The sequence below is a fragment of the Anguilla anguilla genome, chromosome 15 (assembly GCF_013347855.1).
Source record: "Anguilla anguilla isolate fAngAng1 chromosome 15, fAngAng1.pri, whole genome shotgun sequence".
In the NCBI taxonomy this organism is placed as follows: Eukaryota; Metazoa; Chordata; class Actinopteri; order Anguilliformes; family Anguillidae; genus Anguilla; species Anguilla anguilla.
Window position 1 is genome coordinate 4604016 of NC_049215.1, and position 22906 is coordinate 4626921.

The 22906-nt window shown below is 44.3% G+C and overlaps 1 protein-coding gene across 5 annotated transcripts; it reads right to left on the minus strand.

The window, feature by feature from the left end:
- Positions 1-277: 277 nt before the first annotated feature.
- On the minus strand, positions 278-22295 carry LOC118214264 (cyclic AMP-dependent transcription factor ATF-2-like). Of its 5 annotated transcripts, XM_035394088.1 has the most exons (13): positions 22148-22286; positions 21106-21151; positions 20874-20944; positions 20662-20758; positions 20463-20581; positions 18925-19050; positions 14174-14352; positions 12216-12330; positions 11942-12031; positions 8929-9102; positions 7676-7882; positions 4508-4613; positions 278-2462 (listed from the first exon to the last, which is right to left on the minus strand). In XM_035394088.1, the coding sequence occupies exons 3-13, from the start codon at positions 20919-20921 to the stop codon at positions 2230-2232; spliced, it is 1494 nt and encodes a 497-aa protein (XP_035249979.1). In that variant the 5' UTR covers positions 20922-20944; positions 21106-21151; positions 22148-22286; the 3' UTR covers positions 278-2229. The 5 variants fall into 5 exon arrangements, with proteins under 5 accessions (XP_035249979.1, XP_035249981.1, XP_035249978.1 ...); XM_035394090.1 differs by lacking the exon at positions 21106-21151 and having other exon boundaries at positions 11942-12028; positions 22148-22295; XM_035394087.1 differs by lacking the exon at positions 21106-21151 and having other exon boundaries at positions 22148-22293.
- Positions 22296-22906: the final 611 nt, after the last annotated feature.

A 22906-nucleotide genomic window follows, 5' to 3' on the forward strand; every position in this document is an offset into this window, starting at 1 on the left:
AAAATCCGTTTTGCCCTGAAGACAGTCAAAGTCTGTCAGCTGATCTTTCCCTGGTAACACTTGACAAAGCAATGGACCTGAGATCATAGCGCTGGTAAAGTGTTCCTTTACTGTCCACAGGGTGGCAGAGCGCATCAGAAAAGATTCTTACAGCAATTTCAGCTATACTGTGCCTATTCAGCAGTAAAAAAAAGGCTTATATATGCAATATGAGACATAGGGCAGATTCAACAGCATAACTTTCACAGTCCATAAAAGACTTCATAACGAGCCAAAATAGACTTTAAAGAGATATTAAAAGATTTATTCCAACATTTTATATTTTATACAGAACTTTCACAAGTTACAAGTTTACTGCCAACACAACAGTATCACACCCTTTTAATGCAGTTAACCAGGATTAACTACTTACAAGACCAGTGATGAAGCTTGGATCACCTGGCCACAATCCAAGGTCGTACAACATGTTCAATTTTACTTCTTTAACTGAGACATTATTTAAATATTGGTCTAATTCTCTCAGAGAATTTACACATGCAAAAAGCACAAAACAATGAAAGTACAAACGACCTTAAATGTGAGAATTTTCAGTAGAAGATTAAAATAATGCTGCAATGTCTCATAGAACTACACAGTAGTAAGCAAATACATTTTAATGGATTTAAAATAATGATGTAGTGATCTGTAACCTACAATTAATTCTGGCTATTGTCAGTAATTGCATTAACTGATAAATACATTATACATTTTTTAAATTTACTGAGCAGCATGAGATCTTATTCTGATTATTGATATAAAATACGCAATCATGTATTCTGCTTGGTTTCTAGGATGTGGAGTTCTCACTTTAAGGTTAGATTTTTTATGAGTGTGTGTGTGTGCATGTGTGTGTGTGTGTGTGTGTGTGTATACACACATATACATATACACACACACACACACATATATACACAGCTTATTTGTGGGACTTGTACAGCAATAAAACGATCCTATTAAAAACAATGTGCATATTCTCTGGAAGGCTCTAACAAAATGTATCATCAATAATGCCATTTACAATGTTTCCTAAAATGTCACACTTAAAAAAGTAAATTAAATAAAGTACAATTTTCATTGCACCAACTGCCAAACCCAAAAGTTGTGAGTAAGCAGAAATGATATAGCAAATGTAAATAAAACATATTTGATATTCAAATGAATTCATTATGTACAAAGGACACCTTCACGACTGCAACACTGAATGGACACGGCTGTCTAAGCATTACAAGTCAAAATAAAGTCTTAGTCGTTTAATAATAAATATTAATGGCACATTTAGTAAAGTCAACATCGAGGAGATGTCTAAACGTTGAGAAAAGAATTACTGCAACCCTACAATCAGCGCATCTGTGACAATCAGACTACACAGGGAATGTTAGTCGACGCAATGCTCTTAAAACACACGTTTCTAATCCAAGCTGCTCCTTTCAGACTATTTTACAAGTGGAGGCAACCGGCGACATTCAAACGACACCGCGCCACTGCAAAGGCAGCCACACTACTCACGCACACAAAATATCCTGCCTCGCCCCCCCCCCCCCATTTCAGTTCAAATTGATGGGGGGGGGTTCAGTAACAAGACAAGTATCAAAACCTATTCTAAAAGCCAGGACTTCAAACTGCTATACAGCCAAAATCTGTTAAAAAAAATAAAAAATGTAAAACCTCTCTTCCTCGTGTGCAAAATGAAAGAAGGCAACGAAACGAAAGTGACGTCTTCTCCTCACGCCTCCTGATAGTGCTTCAAACCGACGGAAAATCATAAAGTGAATGAGCCAATGAGCTCGCGGACACACTTTGGTAGGAATGTCCCATTAACAAATCACCGCCTCGTCCGCTGGAAAGTGACACGCAAAACATTTACGGTGCTCAAAAGCTTCCACAAATCAAGCGCATGGAATTATTTAAATAATCGAATAAATACAATCAACGGTAAACGGCAAACCACGGGAAACAGAAATGAGAAATCGGTCCGGATTTCACGTCGTCCCGAGTGTCCATTCCTTTTAAATAAGACGGATTTGGCATTTAAGTAACATAAATAAAACAATAACACCTTAAAAAAATTAATTAAATTAAACAGAAAATCAACAGGAAAGATAAATACAGCAGTCTCTGACACGGGCATGAGTGACAGGTCCTCCGGCACCGCCCCCAGCGGTCGTGTGAGGAACGCGGCGGCTCGTCCGATCAGCTTCCCGACGGCTGGGTTTGGGCGGGCGCGTCGCCTCCCGCCGGCGGTCGGCTCTCCTCCGTGCTGTGGTCCGCTTGGGAGGCGGGGGCGGGGGCGGGGCCGGGGGCGGGGCCGGCCGGGGTCGCGGAGGAGGAGCTGACCCCGTTGGAGGTGCTTACGGAGCTGTGCTGGATGGCCTCGGCCTGGGGGCTTCCGGGGACCGACATCACCTCGCTGTCCTCCTCGGCGTCTGGAACAAGGAGAAGCCCTGGCCTCAGTCACCACCAGGGAGGCCCATGCATCTCCCTCTCTCCCTCTCTCTCTCTCTCTTTCTTTCTCTCACCAGGGGACCCATCCCTCTCTTGACTATCCTTTAAAGTGCTCAGCCATATATGCGCTGGAAAAAACTCTCACTCTGCTATGTGTACTTAAAAGCACCCACACCTTACATACTGTATAGTGCTTATAAGCACCCGTATCTGATTGTTACACGCTGTATAGTGCTTATAAGCACCCTTATCTGATTCTTACATGCTGTATAGTGCTTATAAGCACCCTTATCTGATTCTTACATGCTGTATAGTGCTTATAAGCACCCTTATCTGATTCTTACATGCTGTATAGTGCTTATAAGCACCCTTATCTGATTCTTACATGCTGTATAGTGCTTTTAAGCACCCGTATCTGATTCTCACACACTGTATAGTGCTTATAATCATTATCTGATTCTTACATGCTGTATAGTGCTTATAAGCACCCTTATCTGATTCCTACACGCCGTGTAGTGCTTATAAGCACCCTTATCTGATTCTTACATGCTGTATAGTGCTTATAAGCACCCATATCTGATTCTTACATGCTGTATAGTGCTTATAAGCACCCTTGACTGATGCATTGTCCTGTACATGCTATATAGTGCTCATACACACCCTTATCTGATGCTTTTGGACCATGGATTAAAAGATTACATGTACTTAAATGGAACATCAAGATACATTTACCCTAGAAAAACCAACTAAATATGCATGAAAGGCATTAGCATGTCACGCCTTACCAAGGAAGTTTAGCGATATTTACATCTTTTATATTCGACTAAATACAATGAAATTGAAATTCCAAAAAAACATCCTGTGAGTTTCAAAATGTATGCTTTTTTTCATGAATTTAAAACAGCTCAAATTTGTTCTGTGTATGAGATGTAATCAATATACACAAAATGAGAATAATCTGAAAAAAAAAAATTCCCTTCACAGTTACCAAATTATGTATGGACACACGGACTCATAGGTATGTCCTGAGGGAAAACGATGGTTTTATTTGACTGAGATTGCATCAGTCTGTCGGGCGTGTGCTAAGCTACTGCAGCGAGCAGTTGTAGCTGAAGTAAAACGTACAATATTCAACTTTTTGTAGAGCTGAAACAATTTCTGCCATCATGAACTGTGATCACATACAATGTCTCACTCATTATGCTACTGTAAGTAAATGGAAAATGGCATTTAAGGCTTCTCGCATCATATTATAAAGCGATATTGTCTCGATATGATGATCTAACACCAAAATGCAATACAATAAATAAAAATACGAAGTTATTGCCAACTTTGTTTTCAAGACCTAAGTTATACTGAGTGGAGTGGTGATTGTTCTACATTCTGCTGTGGTAAGCCACATTTGGAAATGGCCTAGCATGAATATTCAGGAGTGACTGAGAATGTTCAAATGTTTCACCAAAAAGAACAGCAATTATGAATGACTTTTCCTTGCATGTAATCTATTACACCTGTGTGTGTGACTTGTGTTTTTAAACAGTGTTCTTCCTTGTGGACTTTGTCTTTGGACTCTGAAGCTGAGCTTCTGAGAATGCAGAACCCCAGGTAGGAAATAATGATATAAAGTATGAGAGTACGGCACAGTGTGGCACATATGAAATACGAGAGTAGGGCACAGCGTAGGTAAAAGCAGGAAAAACAGGTAAAATCACTCTGGGATTCATATTAGCATTCAACACTTTCCTGTTTCTACTTAGCCTTAGGGTGTGGGTAAGCGAACACTCCCTGTGATTTGCCTGAAGCTACAGGTAAGGGAACGCCACTCACTATGATTGGCCTGATGGTGTGGGTAAGCAAACATTCAGCGCGATTGGCCTGAGGGTGCGTTTAAGCGAACACTCACTGCGATTGGCTTGAGGGTGCAGATAAGGGTACAATACTCACTGTGAATGCTTTGAGGGTGTAGGTAAGGTAACAGCACTCACTGTGATTGGCTTGAGGGTGTAGGTAAGGTAACAACACTCACTGTGATAGGCAGATTTCTTCTGCATGGCGGTCACAGGGCAGTCTTTATGAGCCAGGAGGAGCTGTTTGAGCTGAGCCACCTCGTTTCTCAGCAGGGTGACTTCACTCTGCAGAGGTGGAGACACAGCACAGCACAAGAAAGTCACTTTGAAGTACTAACACAGCATACTATAAAGTAAAAACCCAATTAGAAACCTTTAGCATGACCAATCAGATGCAACCCATTGTGTCAACCACATGGTGAAGACTCATTTTTTATGGGCCAGAACTTCTGCCCTCTTCCAATGTCTCTCAAAACACTGAGAAAAACTGAAACTTTGGAGAAGAGGTGCCAGATTAATTCTGAAAGGTCTGTTTTGGTTTGATCGACGTGTATGCATCCTTGGACTTACTTAAAGTGTCTTACACTTGTCTTGATGCACCTGAATGTCACAACTATTTTGATATATTTAATGAACTCCATAACTATGTATAGGCAAGGTCCCGATTACCATGCAAGATTTTTTTAAATGACCCAAAACGACTCAAATTCTTTCAGCCAAAGTTTATAAGATTATGAAAATTTTAAAAAAATAAACAAATACAATGCACTTTTTCAATTATGCTTTGTCTGGGAGATAATTATGATCTTTTAATGGCCACAGACCCACAAGTTAATCATTATGCAGGTGAGGTGCATTAATGTGCATGCAGATGGGGAGCACTAATGTGCATGCAGATGGGGAGCATTAATGTGCATGCAGATGGGGAGCATTAATGTGCATGCAGGTGGGGTGCATTAATGTTCATGCAGGTGGGATGCATTAATGTTCATGCAGGTGGGGTGCATTAATATGCATGCAGATGGGGAGCATTAATGTGCATGCAGGTGGGGTGCATTAATATGCATGCAGGTGGGGTGCATTAATGTTCATGCAGGTGGGATGCATTAATATGCATGCAGGTGGGGCGCATTAATGTGCATGTAGGTGGGGTGAATTAATGTGCATGCAGGCGGGGTGCATTAATGTGCATGCAGGTGGGATGCATTAATGTGCATGCAGGTGGGATGCATTAATGTGCATGTAGGTGGGGTGCATTAATGTGCATGCAGGTGGGGTGCATTAATGTGCATGCAGGTGGGGTGCATTAATGTGCATGCAGGTGGGATGCATTAATGTGCATGCAGGTGGGGTGCATTAATGTGCATGCAGGTGGGATGCATTAATGTGCATGCAGGTGGGGTGCATTAATGTTCATGCAGGTGGGGTGCATTAATATGCATGCAGGTGGGGCACATTAATGTGGTAGGGTGCATTCATGTGCACACAGGTGGGTGCATTAATGTGCATGTAGGTGGGGTGCATTAATGTGCATGCAGGTGGGGTGCATTAATGTGCATGCAGGTGGGATGCATTAATGTGCATGCAGGTGGGATGCATTAATGTGCATGTAGGTGGGCTGCATTAATGTGCATGCAGGTGGGGTGCATTAATGTGCATGCAGGTGGGGTGCATTAATGTGCATGCAGGTGGGATGCATTAATGTGCATGCAGGTGGGGTGCATTAATGTGCATGCAGGTGGGATGCATTAATGTGCATGCAGGTGGGGTGCATTAATGTTCATGCAGGCGGGGTGCATTAATATGCATGCAGGTGGGGCACATTAATGTGGTAGGGTGCATTCATGTGCACAAAGGTGGGTGCATTAATGTGCATGCAGGTGGGGTGCATGAAATTCTCACTAAAACAGGGGGATGCACTGAAACAGATGATGTACGGATGTCCAGGCTGGGAGATCAGCCCACCTGTAGCTGCCCGTTGAGGGTTAGGGTTAGCGTTAGCCCACCTGTAGCTTCCCGTTCTGGGAGTTGAGGGTTAGGGTTAGGGTCAGCCCACCTGTAGCTCCCCGTTGAGGGTAAGGATTAGCCCACCTGTAGCTGCCCGTTGAGGGTTAGGGTTACCGTTAGCCCACCTGTAGCTGCCCGTTGAGGGTTAGGGTTACTGTTAGCCCACCTGTAGCTGCCCGTTGAGGGTTAGGGTTACTGTTAGCCCACCTGTAGCTGCCCGTTGAGGGTTAGGGTTACCGTTAGCCCACCTGTAGCTGCCCGTTGAGGGTTAGGGTTAGGGTCAGCCCACCTGTAGCTCCCCATTGAGGGTAAGGGTTAGCCCACCTGTAGCTGCCCGTTGAGGGTTAGGGTTAGGGTCAGCCCACCTGTAGCTCCCCGTTGAGGGTAAGGATTAGCCCACCTGTAGCTGCCCGTTGAGGGTTAGGGTTACCGTTAGCCCACCTGTAGCTGCCCGTTGAGGGTTAGGGTTACTGTTAGCCCACCTGTAGCTGCCCGTTGAGGGTTAGGGTTACTGTTAGCCCACCTGTAGCTGCCCGTTGAGGGTTAGGGTTACTGTTAGCCCACCTGTAGCTGCCCGTTGAGGGTTAGGGTTACTGTTAGCCCACCTGTAGCTGCCCGTTGAGGGTTAGGGTTACTGTTAGCCCACCTGTAGCTGCCCGTTGAGGGTTAGGGTTACTGTTAGCCCACCTGTAGCTGCCCGTTGAGGGTTAGGGTTACCGTTAGCCCACCTGTAGCTGCCCGTTGAGGGAGTTGAGGGTTAGGGTTAGGGTCAGCCCACCTGTAGCTGCCCGTTGAGGGTTAGGGTCAGCCCACCTGTAGCTGCCCGTTGAGGGTAAGGGTTAGCCCACCTGTAGCTGCCCGTTGAGGGTTAGGGTTAGCGTTAGCCCACCTGTAGCTGCCCGTTGAGGGTTAGGGTTACCGTTAGCCCACCTGTAGCTGCCCGTTGAGGGTTAGGGTTACCGCTAGCCCACCTGTAGCTGCCCGTTGAGGGTTAGGGTTACCGCTAGCCCACCTGTAGCTGCCCGTTGAGGGTTAGGGTTACTGTTAGCCCACCTGTAGCTGCCCGTTGAGGGTTAGGGTTACTGTTAGCCCACCTGTAGCTGCCCGTTGAGGGTTAGGGTTACCGCTAGCCCACCTGTAGCTGCCCGTTGAGGGTTAGGGTTACTGTTAGCCCACCTGTAGCTGCCCGTTGAGGGTTAGGGTTACTGTTAGCCCACCTGTAGCTGCCCGTTGAGGGTTAGGGTTACTGTTAGCCCACCTGTAGCTGCCCGTTGAGGGTTAGGGTTACCGCTAGCCCACCTGTAGCTGCCCGTTGAGGGTTAGGGTTACCGCTAGCCCACCTGTAGCTGCCCGTTGAGGGAGTTGAGGTCCTCGGCCTTCTTCTCCAGGGACTGGACCCACACTTTCCTCTTCTGCCTGCAGCGGGAGGCGGCCGCGCGGTTCCGCTCCAGGAACTTGCGCCGTTTCTCGTCGGGGTCCTCGCTCATGGCCCTGCGTCGCCGCCCCCCCGTGCTGGGGGTGTGCTGGGCGGGGGGCGCCGGGGAGGCCTGCCACAAACACACCACGTCACCTCGAGTCTCCACGCGTCATTAGTGTACTGACGGTGCATATGCACGCGAGTACTTACACACACATGCTGACAAGCATATGCATGGACATACTCACAAGCATATGCATGCACATACTCACAAGCATATGCATGCACATACTCACAAGCATATGCATGCACAAAGCACATACACTCGCACCTGCAAGCACACACACACACTTAAACACTCTCACACATAGACATGCATGCGTACACACCCACATACACACACAAACATATATGTACAAACATGCACACACAGACAAACATACAGGTGTCTCTGTTAGAGGTGGGACACAACTACACACATACGCACGCACAGGTGTCTCTGTGGTAGAGGTGGCACACACACACACTCACAGGTGCCCCTGTGGTAGAGGTGGCACACACACACACTCACAGGTGTCTCTGTTTGTAGAAGTGGCACACACACACATACACTCGCACACACACACACACATATACTCACAGGTGTCTCTGTGGTAGAGGTGGTACACACACACACATACACTCACACACACACACTCACAGGTGTCTCTGTGGTAGAGGTGGCACACACACACACACATACACTCACACTCACACACACTCACAGGTGTCTCTGTGGTAGAGGTGGCGCGCACACACACACACACACACACTCACAGGTGTCTCTGTGGTAGAGGTGGCACACACACACACACATACACTCATACACACACACACTCACAGGTGTCTCTGTGGTAGAGGTGGCACACACACACTCACAGGTGTCTCTGTGGTAGAGGTGGCACACACACACACATACACTCACACTCACAGGTGTCTCTGTGGTAGGGGTGGCACACACACACACTCACAGGTGTCTCTGTGGTAGAGGTGGCACACACACACACACACACACTCACAGGTGTCTCTGTGGTAGAGGTGGCACACACACACACACTCACACTCACACTCACAGGTGTCTCTGTGGTAGAGGTGGCACACGCGCACACACACACACACACACACACACACACTCACACTCACAGGTGTCTCTGTGGTAGAGGTGGCAGGCTGCTGCAGAGACTGTGGACAGGGCTCCTCAGCTGGGGCAGGGGGCGGAGTATTAGTATGAGTGACAGCACTGGTCTGGGCATCTCCCGCCTCTCCATTAGGTACCTGAGCGTGCTGCTGAGTCAGAGCCGCTTTCAGCCTCTGGAGAAAGAAGAGGGGGAAAAAGCCAATCAGAGAGAGGAGACAATAATAGCCAATCAGAGAGAGGAGATGAGGACAGCCAATCAGAGAAGACAAGAACATCCAATCTCTCTTTACCTCTCTCCCTCACTCTCCATGTCTACCTCTCTATACCTTTCTCTCTCTTTATCTCTCTTTTGCCACCTCTCTCTTTCCTTCCTCCATACCTCTCTCTCTTTTTATTCAACTCTCCATACCTCTCTCTAGCCATCTCTGCATCTCACTACCGTGCTCCTGAGGCATGCACTGCAGCCCGGAGTAGGAAGTGTTCCAACAATGCTGTCATTAATCCGACAGACTGTCAGCTCACTGCTAATCCAACATAGGTCACAGGACACATATTACACATATATTTATAGATGCTATTGTACTGGAAAAACAATATCAATAAGGTACTGAACCTTACCATCATCGATGCATCATAAAACATGACTGACATCATAAGAATGTGCACGCAGATGCATACAGAATATGACAGCCATCAGGAGACAGGGATATTATCAGTGGCTGCGCTTAAAATACTCTTAATTTATAACGGACTAAACTACTCAGACATCAATCAAACGCAAGCAGTAGGTTACCAACTAAAGCCTTTATGAAGGTGCAGTGATTTGAGAGAAACCTGACCACAGTTCTCTATTATCCATGGCTGCCTATTGGGTCACACTATCCCATCCCTTTATTCAAGCCCTTTACATTGCAAACTCTCGATTTATCAGGATAAAATTACACTGCTTAAGGTATAAAGCCAACTAGCCAAAATTTTTCTAGAGAACTATGAGAGAGCCGTGTGTTGTGTAATTAAATACCGTTACGACATCAATTAAGCAAGAGTAGTGAGTGGTTTTTCAGTTCACTGCTTACAGTCACTTCTAACATTTTTAGTCAAGTGTATCATGGGAGTGAGATCTGTCACAACAGAGGAATACATCTTAAGTCTATGCGGTAAAATGGGAAACAAAAGGCATAATTCTTAATGTTCCTTTTGTATATGTAAATATTGCTAACCACCTTCTGTGCCTATGGAAAAGAGGACTTGGATAACTCACTGGGAAGTTTCCTTAGAAAAGGGCAGGAATCTGAAGCTTTTGTACCATGCTGGGGCGACATAGCTCAGGAGGTAAGACCGATTGTCTGGCAATCGGAGGGTTGCCGGTTCAAACCCCACCCTGGGCGTGTCGAAGTGTTGCCTTTTTACTATGAAAAACTAATATATTCACAGAAAATGACCTGGACAGAAGAAAATAACTTGCATATTTATTCTTCCACATTCAGCATAAATACACAGCCTTCACAATATTAATAGAAATTTACATGGGTAAGTAAAATATTTTGTTTATAAAAATAGTGCTTTCATCTACGAAATTAAAATAATCCCAATATTTTATTGGAAATGCTTAATCTCTTCAGCAGAAACAAAGCATACACCTGAGTTACAGCATACCCGAATACAACCTCAGGAAAAAAGGCAATAGACTTATATATATAGATATATATATATATATGCTATAAACAATCTGAAGATGAATGAACCATTCTGCGTCCTTACAAAAGAGAACATTTTTACACTGAGGAACATGAGACCTCAAACAGACACTCATGCCACTTAAATCTTTCCACCAAATTAGGTTTCTGCTACATGGCATAATTCTCCCAAACAAAAGCTCCATAATTCACAAATGAAACATATGAAAGAAACATTAATTGCAGTCTTCTTCCAAGGGGTGTTACTCCACCATCTGCTGGTGTTTCATATACTTTATTATACAACTGCTTAACAGCACAGTCCACTAGATTCAGCCCAGTTCAGTATTATTTTTGGGGGAGAGGGAAGGGGCTGTACGCTGCTGACCTTGGGGTGGGTGGAGAGAGCGGGCAGGACCACAGGCTCTGTGGCAGGCAGGGCAGGCACAGCGGGCCTCTCTGACTGTGTGCCAGGGCAGGATCACCCTCTGCAGGTGGGCTGTGTGACACTTTTGGAGCTGGATATGTGAGTATGATACCTCTCACGTGCCTGATGTCTAAGCATGTGCAGATGGGATTCCTTTGCATGCCAGCTCTGGAAGTTGTTGATGCTCATGTTTCCGTTAGCAAAGTTTATTTCGGTCAGGAAAGTCAGGTTTTGCAAGGGGACTGAAATCAGCTGGCATAATGAGCACATGGCATTAAAACTACCTGAGCAGAGCTGGAGATTGTGTGTTTGCCACACAACAACATCTAATGCTACGTTTGCCTGATGGAAGAAATAAACTACCACTGTTCCCACATTGAGCTGTAACTCCCAGTGTCTGAGCTGTTACTCGCACAGTGACTGACCTGTTACTCCTACAGTGACTGAGCTGTTACTCACACAGTGACTGGGCTGTTACTCACACACTGAGCTGTTACTCTCACAGTGACTGAGCTGTTACTCCCACAGTGACTGAGCTGTTACTCACACAGTGACTGAGGTGTTACTCCCACAGTGACTGAGCTGTTACTCACAATGACTGGGCTGTTACTCACACAGTGACTGAGCTGTTACTCATATTGACTGAGCTGTGACTCGCACAGTGACTGAGCTGTTACTCACACAGTATGCAGACTCATTTGACGATTCAATGCGGATATACTAGAAATATATTAGAAACAGGTTAAGTGGCTAGTTAGCAGGGAACTTTCTATATTATAGCTGTGTATGAGCAGTTTTAAACTCTAGCTGCTAAATGAAAACTGTCAATCGATGTGAATGAAACCGAACTTGACAATCACCGCGCCCCGCCAGCACACACACACGCTCAGCGAGAGGAAGGAGCATTACCAATTTGGCCTCTGATTGGATGGGTTGTGGTGATGAGGGGCCTGGGATTCCTGGGACGTTAGGCACTACGGTGACAGGTCTGACCAGCTGCTAACAGACACAAGGAGAGAGAACACATCAAAGTGAGCAATTTTTTTTCTTCCTGGAAGTACATTCCAGTACCACCAAATCCTGTGTAATGAAAGGAAATGCGATATAGGTTCAAATAAAAACAGTTTCTAGGTCGGAGTTTGACAGGCCTTGCATGTGCACGACAGAAACAAGTCAGACTTACAGGCATGGTAGTGGGAATATGCACACTTGGGTTTGCAATGGATGCTGGGATAGCGACAGGCATCGTCTGTCCATTGGGAAGCTGCAGAAGCACGGGGAAGGTTCCAGACACGGGGCTACAGACAAATAAGAGCATATTCTTTACACAAATAAATTATGCAGCCACCACTCACAAGACAAAACAGGAAAAAACACTCATATGATTCATATCACCCAAAAATACTGACAAGCAGCTGTCCCATCTTATTTAAAAGGAAAACTATAAGATTTGAAACATCTATGTAAAGGTGACACACTACACAGATAAATCATTTCATTTCATATATGAAAAGCAGTTAGACTATTAGCCTGTTGGCGGATGGGACCTGTGTACAGTTACTCACACTATGGGTCTGTTGGCGGATGGGACCTGTGTACAGTTACTCACACTATGGGTCTGTTGGCGGATGGGACCTGTGTACAGTTACTCACACTATGGGTCTGTTGGCAGATGGGACCTGTGTACAGTTACTCACACTATGGGTCTGTTAGAGGATGGGACCTGTGTACAGTTACTCACACTATGGGTCTGTTAGAGGATGGGACCTGTGTACAGTTACTCACACTATGGGTCTGTTGGCGGATGGGACCTGTGTACAGTTACTCACATTATGGGTCTGTTAGAGGATGGGACCTGTGTACAGTTACTCACACTATGGGTCTGTTGGCGGATGGGACCTGTGTACAGTTACTCACATTATGGGTCTGTTAGAGGATGGGACCTGTGTACAGTTACTCACACTATGGGTCTGTTAGAGGATGGGACCTGTGTACAGTTACTCACATTATGGGTCTGTTAGAGGATGGGACCTGTGTACAGTTACTCACACTATGGGTCTGTTAGAGGATGGGACCTGTGTACAGTTACTCACACTATGGGTCTGTTAGAGGATGGGACCTGTGTAGTCACTCACACTATGGGTCTGTTAGAGGATGGGACCTGTGTACAGTTACTCACATTATGGGTCTGTTAGAGGATGGGACCTGTGTACAGTTACTCACACTATGGGTCTGTTAGAGGATGGGACCTGTGTAGTCACTCACACTATGGGTCTGTTAGAGGATGGGACCTGTGTACAGTTACTCACACTATGGGTCTGTTGGCGGATGGGACCTGTGTACAGTTACTCACATTATGGGTCTGTTAGAGGATGGGACCTGTGTACAGTTACTCACACTATGGGTCTGTTAGAGGATGGGACCTGTGTACAGTTACTCACACTATGGGTCTGTTAGAGGATGGGACCTGTGTAGTCACTCACACTATGGGTCTGTTAGAGGATGGGACCTGTGTACAGTTACTCACACTATGGGTCTGTTAGAGGATGGGACCTGTGTACAGTTACTCACACTATGGGTCTGTTAGAGGATGGGACCTGTGTACAGTTACTCACACTATGGGTCTGTTAGAGGATGGGACCTGTGTACAGTTACTCACACTATGGGTCTGTTGGCGGATGGGACCTGTGTACAGTTACTCACACTATGGGTCTGTTGGCAGATGGGACCTGTGTACAGTTACTCACACTATGGGTCTGTTGGCGGATGGGACCTGTGTACAGTTACTCACACTATGGGTCTGTTAGAGGATGGGACCTGTGTACAGTTACTCACACTATGGTTCTGTTGGCGGATGGGACCTGTGTACAGTTACTCACACTATGGGTCTGTTGGGGGATGGGACCTGTGTAGTTACTCACACTATGGGTCTGTTAGAGGATGGGACCTGTGTACAGTTACTCACACTATGGGTCTGTTGGCGGATGGGACCTGTGTACAGTTACTCACACTATGGGTCTGTTAGAGGATGGGACCTGTGTACAGTTACTCACACTATGGGTCTGTTGGCGGATGGGACCTGTGTACAGTTACTCACACTATGGGTCTGTTGGCGGATGGGACCTGTGTACAGTTACTCACACTATGGGTCTGTTGGCGGATGGGACCTGTGTAATGACAGAGCTGGAGGTTGGCGAGGGCAGGGTGGGCTGGACCACCAGGCTGGCGTCTGGACCCGCCAGCAGGACGCTGGGCACCTGCAGAGACGCGGGGCGGATGATGGTGGAAGCCGGCTGGGACGTGGGCTGCAGAGAAACGTCCTGGAAATATAACCACGTGGTTCAGAAGCAGCGAGAGCTGGGGCAGATTCAGACAGCACTGGGGCAGTTTCAGACAGCACTGGGGCAGATTCAGACAGGACTGGGGCAGTTTCAGACAGCACTGGGGCAGTTTCAGACAGAAATGGGGCAGTTTCAGACAGCACTGGGGCAGTTTCAGACAGAAATGGGGCAGTTTCAGACAGCACTGGGGCAGATTCAGACAGCACTGGGGTAGATTCAGACAGGACTGGGGCAGTTTCAGACAGCACTGGGGCAGTTTCAGACAGAAATGGGGTAGATTCAGACAGCACTGGGCAGTTTCAGACAGCACTGGGGCAGATTCAGACAGCATTGGGGCAGTTTCTGACAGAAATGGGGCAGTTTCTGACAGAAATGAGGCAGTTTCAGGCAGCACTGGGGCAGTTTCAGACAGCACTGGGGCAGTTTCTGACAGAAATGGGGCAGATTCAGACAGCACTGGGGCAGTTTCTGACAGAAATGGGGCAGATTCAGACACCACTGGGGCAGTTTCTGACAGAAATGGGGCAGTTTCAGACAGCACTGGGGCAGTTTCTGACAGAAATGGGGCAGATTCAGACACCACTGGGGCAGTTTCTGACAGAAATGGGGCAGTTTCAGACAGCACTGGGGCAGTTTCTGACAGAAATGGGGCAGTTTCATCATTTGTGAAAGAGTCCAGATTGAAACTAATCCAGGGCAAGACAAAAGCCTGTGAAAAAGAGCCTGGGACCAAGAGAAAGGTTTTTTTTTTTACCCTTTACCAGCCAAATTCACGGGTAAAGCTATGCAGAGTCCCAGTAGCTCTCTATACTCAAAACCTCTGCTTAATTATAAAATAAGAAAGTTTTTAAAAAACTTTATTTGCTAAACAAATAAAAATATTTTGTTCCCATACGAGTTATTTGAAGTTTGTGTTCATCTACTTCTTCCATGAATGAGGAAACTTGCATGGGTGCTTTTAATGAAAAACAGGGAGGCATCAGTATAATTATTAGCCAATATGTAAGATATAAACCGTGAATTATAGTCACTTATGAGCAGATAAATACTCATCACTGAGATTGGCTCCAGAATTGACATTTTTTGGACCCTTACTTATTTCTAAGGATGCCAAGAATTTAGTGCTTTCTTCAGAGTAGTAGACCTCAGGGCAGACTTGCCCCATCTATCTGTACTGTATGCACTCCTGTTTACAGGTTATCTGTCTATTACTTGTTATTACTGTACATGCTTTCAGAAGCTTTCAACATAAAATTCCGACCAAAGGCAATAGTAACCATCTTCTGAGAACTGGACACAGTAGGATCTCTTAGAAACAGACAAGAACACTATTAGCATGGAAATCATCAACGTCTACACATGCATCCCTAATAGCTTTATGATTTGATGCCGTTTAAAGCAAGGAAATAAAATGCACTGTCAGAGGGCCTGTTGACAAACCTTGATCTTATTCTGACCAGTGCGATGTCCTTCATCTCTTACGGTGTTGTTACTTGAAGGACATTATAGTGACCTTATGGTTGTCCAATGTTTGCTGTTATGTTTTTTAATCCATGTATTCCTTTGTCTGTGTCACTTGTAATGAGCATTGAGCTGAAGGAAATTTTCCATTTTATTTTATATTTAATGGACAATAAAGTTCTATTCTATTCTATTCTATTCTATTCTATTCTATTCTATTCTATTCTATTCTATTCTTTGGATATAATGGTTGCCTCAACTAACAGAAAAAACTCACTCCATCACACACTCTCACATCCGTACAACGGTTGTTCAAATCTGAAGCATAACCCCAGATAATATACGACGAAACAATGAATTTGTGAATAATTCTGGATGATTATTGTTATGATGTGAAAAGAGAAAAAAATACAAAAAGAAAACACTTGGAAATATCTGTCTGTGCATTGTCACAGATCTGTACACCAACATTTTTCTCAATAAAGCGCATTATAATAATGCATACAACCATAATAACATGGGAAAGAATAAATACTGCTGCCAAGTTTTTTCACAGACATGAGAAAAGCAGCTTAAACCAGCTGTGAAAATCTGACTGTTACTTGTCTAAACTATGAAAGAACTTTATTCTCTTAACTAGGGGATTAACTGCATTAACATTCCAACTCACAAAATACAGATCACTGCCTCTTGTGTTTTATTACGATGTTAAAGTTCTGATAGCAATATAACTACACAGGCAGGCAGCAGTTGGACAGGCACCTTTCAAAAAACCCAGCCAGAGATCTGAGCCTAAACCAAGAGGGACCAAATGCAAACTAATCAAAAACCAAAAAAATGTAAATAATAAAGACCCACACCACCACCACCACCCCCACCCCCACCACCGCCCCCTGTGTGGCCCACCAACATGCATCCAGGAGATGTCAAAGCAGCCTTTATGGTGGCAGGTCAACCCAAACTCAGCTTTTACCCCACACATCAGCAGCAGGTTAGCCATTACAAAAACCCAACGAACGCACGGAAAAATGACCACAAGGTAACTACAACACACAGGCGCCATGTTTAAGAGGGCAGCATTGCGGGCTGCTGTAAAGCTAAAACGTTCGGTCCTTAAAGGCTAAGTGGAATTAAACCATGAAACCACAAGGTTCCCTGCTAAATTCAGCCATATAACACAGCACAGCTGAGCTTATTCTATTCTTTATTTACAGTTGTGTCAGGTGTGCTTGAGGTGGAATGCATCAAATACCTGGATCTGGCTAGGATTACCCAAGAAGAGGTTTGCAGGACCAGTGCTCTAATCTGACCATTAGGCTAGATATTGGGAAATCAAAAGTTACACATTCAGTTATTCAAGTTGCAAGGAGCAAAAGAGAGAACAATTATAAGTGAAGTGAGTGAATTCATGGCCATTATAGTGTATTTTTTTGAGTACCCTGAAGCATGCAGTGGTCATCTTTAATGTTTAACTGCACAATTACACTGAGTCACGAGGAACTGTGAGGAAGCTGAGTCTACACAAGGACGGAAGACCAGAGTTCCTTTTACACCACAGGTGTCACACTCCAGTCCTGGCGGGCCGCAGTGTCTGCCGGTTTTCTGTGCTGTTTTTGGCACACGCTTCACATAAGTGATTAATTGGCTAAGGAATCCACACACTTTCTCAAGGCCTTAACTGGCAGCAGACTGAAAGGAAAACATAAAAACCCGTAGACACTGCCGCCCACTGGGATCCAGTTTGACACCCCTGCTTTACACACACAAACAAAAACAGGAGAGAAGGCCCAAACAGCACTGCACACACATGTTACAGTCAATGCTCAGCACAGTTTACCCCACTGAAAAACGCTCTGTGGCATCTTGTTTGGATGAGCCATATATTTACTATTTGTCCCATTAATTTAGCCACTTAACCAGCTAAATCACCTAAACACCACATAACGACACTGTAGCAGCAAGAGCTAATGTGTGGGCAGCAGTTTTAAATAAGTCTAAACTAAAATGAAAATGAACCAGAAAACTTTAACAGTGAACAGCGTGAGTCATGGCTAGGGCGGCCGCTGTATCCCGTGGTGAACAGGCGGAAACACGAAAAGGGATAATTGGCTTGTTTCGCAGTTTATTAACTCGCAAACAAAGGAGCACCGAAACCTTCCCACATGAACTGGAAAAAAGGCTCAAAGAAAACACTCCATTGGAGGAAAAAGGTCCACAATTGGAAACCCAAAAGTGAAGCACACAGAATACCTCCCGGTTACAGCCAACCAGTCCTCCTAGGCCTGAAACTCAGGCCTCTTTAATAAAGGCACAGTTGTCCACTGCCAATGTGATTACCATGAACCACAGCTGCGGCTGAACCAGTAACTAGGGTAGGTGCTGCCCCCTGGCAACAGTTACAGTATCTATGCAGCAGCCTTTGCTTAGCCTGCATATAAAAGTCCATTCCAACAACTCAATAAGGAAAGCAGATGACAGATTGTGGTTGACTCTGGTACTGCAAAATGGCAAATATTTAACTTTCTTCACAGGCTTAGAAGTGAAGGATATGGCATGCGCCAAACAGTTTCTTTCTGGAACCTGTTGGTGTGTGTTGCCACCTCCGTCTCAGATGCTGGTCAGTGTTTTTTTTAATTAGCTTTGGGTATTTATGACAATAGTAGGAGTTTTGTGGGTTTTATTTAAAAATGTGTTTAAAATAAAATTCATACTGCATGACTGGAAGCTCGCCTACTTAATTTCTCTGACAACCAGAAATTGCTTATGCTCTACTCCTTTTTGTGAATTATGTTTTGACACAACTATAAGAGGTTTTTTGTCATTCGCAATTGTAAATACCTTATCATTGATGTCTTTTTAAAGGTAAATTAACTAAAAAGCAGAGGTCCTAAACTGACACCCGGAGCACCTCACCTCCCACAGCCCTGAAAATTCCTCATAGACAAATGGACCTGAACCTTGGAATAAATTGTAAATCCACTTTGAAAAAAAAATTCAGCTGCTGTAATTCCCTCTGGTGTCAGTTTTTCAGTCAGAGTCGGGAGGCCCACCACATGAGCCCCTAAAGACACTGCGGCAGCTCCACCTTACCCTGTCATCACTGGTGGTGGACTCGGGGTGCGGCAGGGGACTGTCCCGCTGGGAGACTGCAGCACAGGGCTCCTCAATTTTACTTCTGATGACTGGCGTAGCAAGTGGGGACAAGTCCAAGGGGAGCTGGGGTACACCAGAGGACACCAAAGCCAGAAAAAAAGACAGAAAAACAGAAAAAAATCTGTTATTAACTTTGCACTGACAATGTCGCCAAGAAACAGTGAGTAATACATTTAGGACTCCATTTTAATGCATAGGTAGTCAACACAAGACAAGCACTGGCATGGATTAATAAAGCTCTTAATCAGTTTAGCTATTATTAGGACACTAACGAAACACGTCTTTCGCTGAAGCACATGATGTCATCTGCCACTTCACATTACATCACAGTTCACAAGTCAGGCTCACATAGACAGGAGTCGGAGGAAGACACTTAGTGTGTAGCTCAGAATGCCAACCACAGGGGGCACCAGAGAGAGAGGAAATGCTTTCAGCCCAGCTGACACAGGAACGTCCCAGATTCTACATATTCTAATAACGGGATTATTCAGTATTGAGTAATGCAACTTCTGTCACACTTACACTGCCAGTGAAGTGAAATCATGCAAAAATGTTTCAAGTTACACATGTCAGAACCCAGCGATTGAGAAATGGATGCTCGGAGGCACGGAGGTCATTGCTGGTTTATTCATTTTATTAATAACTGGTGCATATCACATAGAAGTGATAACAAGTTCTAAAAGACAAGTTTTGCCGTCATGTCATCATATTGCACAAGTAGAACATTTTACTGTTTATGTACTCTACATAGAGCCCATAGCATTTAGGCCACCTTGTCTGTGTTGAACTGCAGGTCTATACTGACATTATTACCACACCTGTACTTAAAACTGACTGATCCTGTGTGGTCCTGATGCTCTTTGCAATCGCATGTTTACAGATTTACCTTTTCTTTCCCAATGTAACATTAAAAATGGTTGTACAATGAAAAGACCATAATTATTTATTGTCCTATGATGGATCTATGTGTGGATGCCAAATATGTTTTGGCAAAAAGGCCACCTATCAAAGACTCTCGCTCACAAATGGTTGACTCAGTGCTAAGACCTGGGGCCTGCCTCACAAAGCAGGTTTACTGAGTTAGCTGGACAACTGTAAAACCTGGAACAGCTCTTGTTACTTTAATCCATGTTCCAGATTCAGGAGGGTTCTCAGTGCAGTTATCCAGCTAACTGAGTAATCCTGCTTCGTTATACAGGCCCCAGGTTATTGGGAGTGTAATCTTTAGACTCCTTAAACTTGTCAGAATAACATTATGCCATGTACACCAATCCACATCCCAAACAAAGAACCCCGCCCCCTTTTCATCCAACCAGTGCGACCACTAAAAATCATAATGAAAATATCAATCTGCAATGCTCCAAAACATACATCTGAATTTGGGAATTCTGAATTTAAAATGGAGCCCTTAATATTCTTATACATTTAAGGACACTGGCTTTTATTTCTAGCCATTCCTCAACAATGAAAATTACCTTTTTGATGTCCTCTTCTGTTGCTTTTTTGAAGTCATGTTCAAAAGGACTAGCAAGTTCATTAAACAGTCCCACTTCTTCACAGTTCTTCAAAAAGCGAGTGGGTGTTGGTGTTTGGTCTGAAAAAAATTAAACAATTAAATTAAATTCATTTCTCACACCCAAAACAGCTTAACCATTGACCACACTGAAGACCTACCAGCAACAATGACACTGTCATTCCGAGCTGGACCAAACTTTAGTGTCATCTCATGTTTGTGTTTATGGACGGCCAAATGGTCTTCATTGGTGAACCGCTGTTAAAATAAAATAAAATAAAATAAAAAATTCGAAGTGCGTTTTTTATTGAGTTAATGTGTCCGGTTAAAAGTTCTTGCATAAGGAACGTGAACATGTATAAGTCTTGCATACCTGACCACACCCAGGAGCAGTGCATACGAAGGGTTTGTCATCACTCATATTCAGTCAATCCGTTTTATATCCTGAATAAAAACACATGTCAAAGGGAACAGGAATCACAATTCATCAAATTACAGTGATTAGCAGAGCAATTGACGTTCCTAAACGAGACGTTAAATCTTTTCCATGTTTCCAACATCTCTTTTTTTTTGGTGAATGTATACACCGGCACACTATTACTCACATTTTAACACTGCACCGGCCATCGTATGCTCCAGATCTCGGCTAAACTATAATAAACCCAATATTCGTTATTACATTAATGCATGTGCAGCGTTATTATCATAGCAGCCTTCTATTTAGCTTTACTCACCAAACTGGCATTTCTGATCCAGGACCAACATTCTGGCCAGTAGCAGTACACATATAGTATTAGCACAGCTTTACGGAATCGTCCTCGCACAATCTTATTTCGGAGTCCCCCATTTCCTCTTATTGCTGTTGTTCCCAGATTCATCAGGACATTACTCAGAACCCGCTGGATGATAAGTGTTCTCAGCTAGAGTCGCTAAAATGATTCGGCTTTCTGTGCGAGATAGGTAACTGGTTCTATTTCACCGACGATTAGCTATGCCCGCCATCCAAAACAGGTGTGCGAGCTGTCAAAATTATACAGTCAAGCAAATGCAGGTGTCTGCTACATTGCTGTGGATCTTGTGCTAACTGTTCATATGCGAAAACAGCTGCTTTGATGGCACGTTTCAACAGTTCCATACTGGTAGTTCTAGGCAGCTAGCATTAGCTAGCTTGACAGATCATAGCAACATTGTCTACGGTAAGTTGTCAGCTGGTGAAACAACGATAACCATGTAGCTACCTGCTGTCGTTTACGCCTGCTGATAATTACTACCAAGCAAATTATTTTCATTCTTGCAATAATGGTAATGCTAACGGGGAAACATGCTAGCGATCAATCAAACAATGTCACGAATTATTGTCGTACACATCGATTGTTTTGACTCGCCAGTTAGCACCCCTCTCTTGCTGAGGTATCCTACGGGTTGGATTTGGCTGAGGGTAATGTTAGCCACACTGTTACCGCTAGCTGGCTGCAATCACCGTCGCCATATTATAAGCTATTATTATTACTACAGACCCGTGCGTGTAGTAATCATTCAGAATGAGCACCATATGATAATACCGAACATCTGTAGGATTTCACTTAACCCGTGTACAATATCTTTGTTTCCAACCGCTATCAATTTAAATGGAGTATTTACACTTACCCACGGGCTCAACCTTTCCACGCGCAAAACCCCACGACTGCCCCCAGATCTCGCGACGTGCGTGCTTCGAAGCTGTGGGCATCTTCCGTAATCGTCAGTGGAGTAAAGACACATTACGTAATCAATCTCCCTGTGCACACGTGTGTTTTGACAGATACACTGCAGCCAAATCTTTGAGGTGTCGGTGTACTAACTTCAAAACACACTGTCTTACAGCGTGGAAAATTATTAGAGCTCCGGAAAATTAACGTTCATATCTGGATAATACTATGGAACAGAATCAACGAGCTTATATCATTTGCTTAGCATATTTGTTTGTATCCAGTGACATTGAATTGTTAAATACTATTAATTTATACACCAGAGTATATAGTGACTGAAGCAATTATGGTAAAATACTTTGAACAGAGGCACAACAGCCAATGTATAGCTGGTGACAGTAGAACTGCTTGAAGAAAAATTAGAAATGCATAACAATGAATGTGCAAAGATTTTTCGTATAATCGATTAGATTCTACATACCAAAGCTTACTTTTTTTTTTTACAATGAACAATTTGTTGCCACATGTTGTTCAGAATCTTTTTCACAAATCCTGTATTCAAAACACAACGGCTGCTCAATGAGAACAGAATTCGCTGGTTACCCAAGTTTACCCAAGCAATTTACTCATAACAAATAATATGCGTTGACCGGGGCATTCTGCTTGTAGACACGCGGCCAAATACAGCGCGTCAGACATACGATTGACCCCTTTTAAT

Bases quoted from the DNA above. Each gene is read 5' to 3' on its own strand.
- LOC118214264 (XM_035394087.1), bottom strand. From the start codon at position 20,921: ATGAGTGATGACAAACCCTTCGTATGCACTGCTCCTGGGTGTGGTCAG. The intron at 14,353-18,924 runs GTAAGGTGGAGC...TTATATTTCCAG, and splicing joins CCACCACCAGTGATGACAGG to GACGTTTCTCTGCAGCCCAC. The intron at 12,032-12,215 runs GTAAGTCTGACT...TGTGTCTGTTAG, and splicing joins ATATTCCCACTACCATGCCT to CAGCTGGTCAGACCTGTCAC.